This window comes from Morus notabilis, unplaced genomic scaffold (assembly GCF_000414095.1).
Source record: "Morus notabilis unplaced genomic scaffold, ASM41409v2 Scaffold566, whole genome shotgun sequence".
NCBI lineage: Eukaryota > Viridiplantae > Streptophyta > Magnoliopsida > Rosales > Moraceae > Morus > Morus notabilis.
Window position 1 is genome coordinate 30,189 of NW_010365282.1, and position 6,776 is coordinate 36,964.

Genomic DNA, 6,776 nt, shown 5'->3' on the forward strand with positions numbered 1-6,776 from the left:
AGTTTTAGTTCAAATTACTCGAACTAAATTTTGGCAGAGTTTCGCCTTATTTTTCTCGTTTCCCGAGTTTTTTAATAACTCGTTCTACTTCTGATTTCGGTACCTGGAGTCAAGATTTACATTCCTGAACACAAATTCCAACATAAAATTGAACAAAACATATGTTCTTTCTTAATCTAGGCTCACGGATTTTCGATAGAAATCCACCAAAACTTTATTCAATCATCTTAACACTTACACCGTTAAACTCTTATTATGATACTCTACAAAACCCCAGTTTCAATTTTCACTTTAACAGAAGTTTTTCTGAGATGGGTTACTATTCATCTAAATCAAGAAAATATAGAATTCTCACGAAAACTCTGAAATCTTACCTCCAGAAGTTGAGATTTTCCCGATAGAACGCCTCAGGTTATGTTTCTACCGGATTGAACGGGAGAAATCTCAATGAAAATGCTTGATTTTCCTTCCTCCGTCTCTCTCTAGAAACTCTCTCTCTTTTTTTTTTCTTCGTAACTTTCTCACGTCCCCTCTTTTTTTTTTCCTCTGCTATACTTCACGTGAAGTAATATCCTTGTAACCAACGTGAATCTTCATTACGTGAGCCATCAAGCTAGAGATAACTTCATGTAGCCAGCATTAAGTACATAGCCAACATGAGTCACCTTTCAACTTAGTTTACGTAATGACACATGTTGTTAATGCATGTGAGGTTCCGCCTCACGGTAACTATACTTTTCACCCTTTTTTTTTTCTTTTTTTTTAAACGTGTTAAAGATAATCTCTTTTATATATATATATATATATTATTTTAGATAAACTAATTTCTTAAGGAACGTACTTAGAAATAATCATTTATGTAATATATATATATACATATATTATAACTTTGTTCAGCCTGCTTTTTTGGACTGTCGAGTATCCTGGGTCAAACTTCTCATGTTCAACCCAATTCTCTTGGGTATCTCATTAGTCAATTTCTTTTTCTGAAATTATCATCTTAATTGATTCAGAATTTCCTATACCGTGTATCCTTGCGGTACTCATTGTTTTTAGCAGTTTCCTGCTTAAATTGACTCGGGAGAATTCTGTTTCAGAAACTTTTACTATTTTCCTTACTTCTAATATTTCTACTCTTTTTTTAGCTGGTTATTTGGTCACATACTAAATATTTCAGTTTTTCATAACTAAAATATACCCGCTAAAATTTTTAACTTTTAACTAATATCTCACTATTTATAAGTGGTATTTACGAATTTCCTTTGTAAGAATATTTGTACTATAACTTTACATATTTCGGGAAATTTTACTCTGTACATAAAGTTTCTACATAATATTTTTTTGATTACATCAAAATTCTACTACTTACTATTCCGGAAAGAATTTTAGTCAAATACTGGACTGTCCGGATTAGACCTAAATTTTTTCCCGGTCATTACAGTTTGGCCTTACTTGAAGGGCAGAATGTTGAAATTAAAAACTGAAGCTAAATTTAGCCTGAAATTCTTATCTCTCTGGTGGATTCCATTGAGTGGTGAATTCTTTCTGTTTCTGTATTTTAAGGTGGTGATTCTCTTATCCTTAAGTGGTGAAACTTTCTTTAATCATTTTTAAATTTTCCTTTTAAAAGATACATTCCTGTCTTATTTTAATAAGATAACCCAAACACTTCCAACCATCCCTTATACCCGTCCGTACGGTATCAATTTGGTATCAGAGACAGGAAAAAAAAACAGGTTTAGATTGTTCTTTTCTGTGAAAAAGAATGAGAACAGCTGTTTGAGGGAGATTCACTGAAGAAGATGAACAATTGGAAGAAAGAGATCATAATATCGAAATGGAGGAAATGAGAAGAACAATCCAGTAACTACAGCAACGCCTTGAGTAGTTTGAGAGACGTACTCTCCCAGGCATGACGAGCACAATGAAGATGAGGATGAGGAAGATATCGTAAATCCATTTCACAACGACGGCGATTCAAGCGATGACGCCAACGCTCGCCGAAGACGACGAAACTACCATGGAGGCCGCGAAGGTGACGTGAAGGTCGACGTTCCTGAGTTCGATCGTCGTGCACAAGGAGATGTTTTCCTTGATTGGCTTTACACTGTCGAGAGAATTTTTTATTTCAAAGATTATTCGGAGGAAAGAAGAGTAAAGCTAGTGGCAATCAAACTAAATGGATATGCTTCTCTTTGGTGGGAGAACCTGAAACGGGAACGAGTTCGAGAAGGAAGAAGACCGATCCGAACATGGGATAAACTCAAGCACGAAATGAAAAGGCAGGAAAACTATTTGAAGTTTTACAAGTTCAAGCAGGCTGATCTCAGTGTGCAAAACTACACACGGGAATTTGAGTTTCTAATGCTCAAATGTGATGTGGTGGAACCCGAAGAGCAGACCATTGCACGATTCTTGGGAGGACTGAAGAGGGAAATAACAGATGTTATTCGACTGCAACCTTATTGGACGTTCAATGATGTTAGGAAACTGGTCATGAACGTGGAGCAACAACCTAAAGGTGTATCCGAGCTAGGCAATTCTTATCCAACCAGGGGAGTGCAAGTTCATCCGGCGTGAAGACATTTGCGAGAGGTACGTCTTCAAATGTGTCTAAACCGGATTCAAAAGGGGAATTTACCGCCAAGCATCTGAGTGTCCCAATCGAAGGGTTGTAACCATCGTTGAGGAAGAAGACAAGAATGAAGATCCGCAAAAAGAAGAGAATTTGGAAGAAGTGGTTGAGCATGCAGATGAGGGTGAAGTTTTGGTGTGCCATAGGTGTTCGCACTCTGTCTAAGAGAATAGTGAGTCGTGGCTGCGTGAAAATATTTTTCACATGAGATGTACTTCTCAAGGCCGAGTTTGCAATGTAATTATTGACGGCGAGAGTTGCCCCATCCTCGTAATCGAGGAGATGGCTAAAAACCTGAAACTGAATACAGTACCTCATCCTCAACCTTACAAAATCCTATGGTTTCAAAACGGCAGCGGGTTCAAGGTAACGAAGTGTTGCTTAGTTTCATTTTCCATCGGGAAAACCTACAAGGATGAGATTTGGTGTGATGTGGTGCCGATGGACGCGTGTCATTCGCTGCTTGGTAGACCTTGGCAATTCGACCGATGGGTGATGCATGATGGCTTCAACAACACTCACTCATTTGTTAAAAATGGTCTCCGAATCACTTTGGCGCCAGTAAAACCGAACGGAATTGACGTAAAAAAAGAGTCTAACTTGTTCCTTATAGGCTCTCAAACTTTAGAGTCTATTTCCAAAGGTAACACTCCTGCGATCTTATTAGTTGTGAAAACAAACGATTTGGTTTACTCAGAAATTCCTGAACTGATCCGTCCTTTGTTGGAGGAATTTTCTAATATTGTGCCCGAGGAGATTCCTGATGGCATGCCACCAATGAAGAATATACAACATCGCATGAATCTAGTGCTAGGGGCATCACTGCCAAACAACGCAACCTATCGTTTGAATCCAATCCAATAAGCAGAATTGCAACGTCAAGTGGAGGAGTTGATGGTGAAGGGCATTGTTGGGTATTTTTATTAGTTGGCAATTTATTGGCAATCTTGTAAAAATTCAAAAAATAGGTTCAAGAAGATTTCAGATTGCGGAAGAAGAATTCGAATCAGATTTGAAGTTAAAGTTGCAGATTTTGTTGAGTTGAGATTTGAAGAGATAATGATAAAAGCTTGGTCAAAGGAAGATAAGACATTGGTTGAGATTTGGAGAGATAAAGATAAGGCATTGGTTATTTGAATTTAAATGGGATTCCAGAATGAGATAAGGATAAAAAAAGATAAGGATAAAAAAGATTATGTGGAGATTTTATTGTGATGATTATCCATTTTTTTGGCTTTTGGTTGGATTCAAATTTAAAGTGAATTCGAATTGAAGATTGATTTGGCAAAAGAAAATTCTATATACATAAATATATATATATTGGGATTTGATTTTTTACGTGAGATGAACTTGGAGCAAATGTGATATCTAAGTCATTGTGAAGATATTGTGCACGTGGAGATATATAATGAAGATGTGCATGGAGATTTGAAGTTTGCATCATCTTTGAAGAATAAAGTTAGTTATGCAAATGTGGGGTTTTAATAGAATATTTTCAGAAAAAGTCTGTGAGTTTTGGTGAGCCTAGTACGCTATTGAGATCGTCCTTCGGAAGAGGAATTTGTTGTTTTCGGGAGGAAGCTCTGTCGGTCGAAGGGAGTTCGCCATGCAGTTTAGAGGACGTGTGGTGCATGCTAAACAAATCAATGTGGAGATTCGTCACAGCGGCATCGTTGTCTAGGAGGGAGTCCTTGAGTGAATAAGTCCGTTCGGTGTCTGTAATTTCTGGAACATAGTGAACTGTTTATTGTCTGGGCTTGGCCCCGTAGAGTAGGTGTGCGTACCGAACTGAGATACCATATTGCGTGTCTATTTTGATTTTTGCACTTTATTCTACTCAAGCAACGTAATTAATCCGGATTTTAATTAATTAAGTCATCTTCCAGACAATGTTCCAACATCATCTGGAACATCAGACGTAACATCAGATCTAACAAGTGGTATCAGAGCGGTTCACTGACCATAAGTTCGGTGAGATCTTGGAGAATTGATCTGTTATGTTTGGAATGGATTTTTTGAAGGAAGGAGGTTCAGTTGTACATCCCCATCTGCTTGATGGTTTGAATTATTCATGTTAGAAGGCTCGGATGAAGGCTTTCATCAAGGCTCAAGATGAAAGAGCATGGCGTACAATCCTAATTGGATGGAAGCATCCAAAAATAAAGGATGCAGAAGGAAAGCAGATTCTCAAGCCTGAAGAGTCATGGAGCACTGATGAAGACAGGTTGGCCAACTACAACTCACGTGCGGTCAATGCAATATTCAATGGAGTGGATGTTCACCAGTTCAAAATGATATCCACATGTGAATCGGCCAAAGAAGCGTGGGAGATTCTGGAGGTGTCTCATGAAGGAACAACCGCGGTCAGACAATAAAAATTGAATATGCTCACAACCAGGTTTGAAACTCTTTGACTGCATGAAACTAAAACTATTTCTGAATTTAATTCACGGTTGTGTGATATAGCTAATGAATCCTTTGCTCTTGGTGAAAAAATTCCCGAAGCAAAACTTGTCAACAAGACGTTGAGATCTTTATCACAGAGATTCGCCTACAAAGTCACTGTTATTGAAGAGGCGAAAAACACTGAGACTATGAGACTTGATGAATTGATGGGATCACTGGGGACATTTGAAATGAATCTAAGTCAAAATAAGAAGGAGAAAGAGATTTCTCGGGGGATTATTTTTCAAGCCGAAGTGGAAGATAATGTTGAAGAAGAAGATGAAGACTTAGCGGAATCTCTTGCTCAATTGACTAAAATTTTCAATAGGGTGATGAAGAAGTTCAATGAGAAGAATCAAACTCCAACTTTCAACAACTCCAACAATTTTCAGAAAAATAAGAGAGCTAAAAATTCCTCTAATGATAAGAAGAAGAATATGAGAATTCAATGCTAGGAGTGCAACGGTTACAGTCACATTCAGTCTGAGTGTGCTAACACTCTCAAAAAGAGGAAGAAGTCTCTCAACATCACATGGAGTGATGAAGATTCTGAAGGCAACCAGGAAGATAGTTCAACGAGAAGAACCAAACTTCAACTTTCAACAACTCCAACAATTTTCAAAAAAATAAGGGACCTACAAATTCCTCTAATGATAAGAAGAAGAATAGGAGAATTCAATGCTGGGAATGCGACGGTTATGGTCACATTCAGTTTGAGTGTGCTAACACTCTCAAAAGAGGAAGAAGTCTCTCAACGTCACATGGAGTGATGATGATTCTGAAGGCAACCAGGAAGATGATGATCATGTGAACAACTATGTTGCATTTAATGTCTACCAAGATGTTCCAAACTGCAGTGTTACAGATCATGTCACAGCTCATGTTGGAACATCATCTGCAACATCATCTACAACACACTCTGGAAAACCAGAAAAAAATGAAAATTTTTTAGATTCTGACGGTTCGAACGATGGTGAAGAACTAACTGAGCAGACAATCTAGGAGGCATATGAAACCATGTTCAAAAAATGGGTTTTGGTGGTTAAAATGAATAAGTCTTTGCGGGAGCGAGTCAATGAGCTTATTAAAGACAAGGATGTACTTAAGAGGGCTGCTATAAACTATGAATTCCGGGCTGTTGAAAAGGAGAAAAAGCTGCAGGAGACAAGAGGTGAATTGGAGCATACTCAAAAGTCATTGAAGATGATGAATTTGGGCACTTCAAAATTGGATCACATTCTCTCAATAGGAAAAGCGAGTCGTGATCGACATGGCCTTGGCTATAATGGTGAGAGCTCAACATCCAAAACAGTGTTTGTGAAGAAGACGCCTGCCCCTAAGCCTCCGATTTCCTCTAGTAGAAAGGTTACTATCTCATCCCCTCGACATAGAAGGTTTGTTCCTACATGCCATTACTGCGGTTTACCTGGCCATATAAGACCGAGATGCTACAAGTATTTAAATGCTTTGAAGAAAGGTATGTTTATTAATCCACCAAATTCCGCAAACTCAAAGAAGACACCTAATGTGAAGATTGATGTGAAAAATAATTTTTGTAGACGTGTGTGGGTAAAGAAATCTGATTTGAGATGTCATAAGGCTTATACTTCTTTAGAAGCATGTACTGATTCAGGGGGAGTAAGACACAGGAAAAATTTAGGGGGAGTAAGCTACAGAGATCAATGCCCTCAAAGAT

General features: G+C 38.0%; 1 protein-coding gene across 1 annotated transcript; it reads left to right on the forward strand.

The window, feature by feature from the left end:
* Positions 1 to 2,917: 2,917 nt before the first annotated feature.
* Positions 2,918 to 3,499, forward strand: LOC112093469. The gene has a single exon (XM_024171959.1). The coding sequence runs from the start codon at positions 2,918 to 2,920 to the stop codon at positions 3,497 to 3,499; it is 582 nt and encodes a 193-aa protein (XP_024027727.1).
* Positions 3,500 to 6,776: the final 3,277 nt, after the last annotated feature.

Excerpts from the sequence above, each read along its gene's own strand:
- LOC112093469 (XM_024171959.1), top strand. The coding sequence starts at position 2,918 with ATGGCTAAAAACCTGAAACTGAATACAGTACCTCATCCTCAACCTTAC.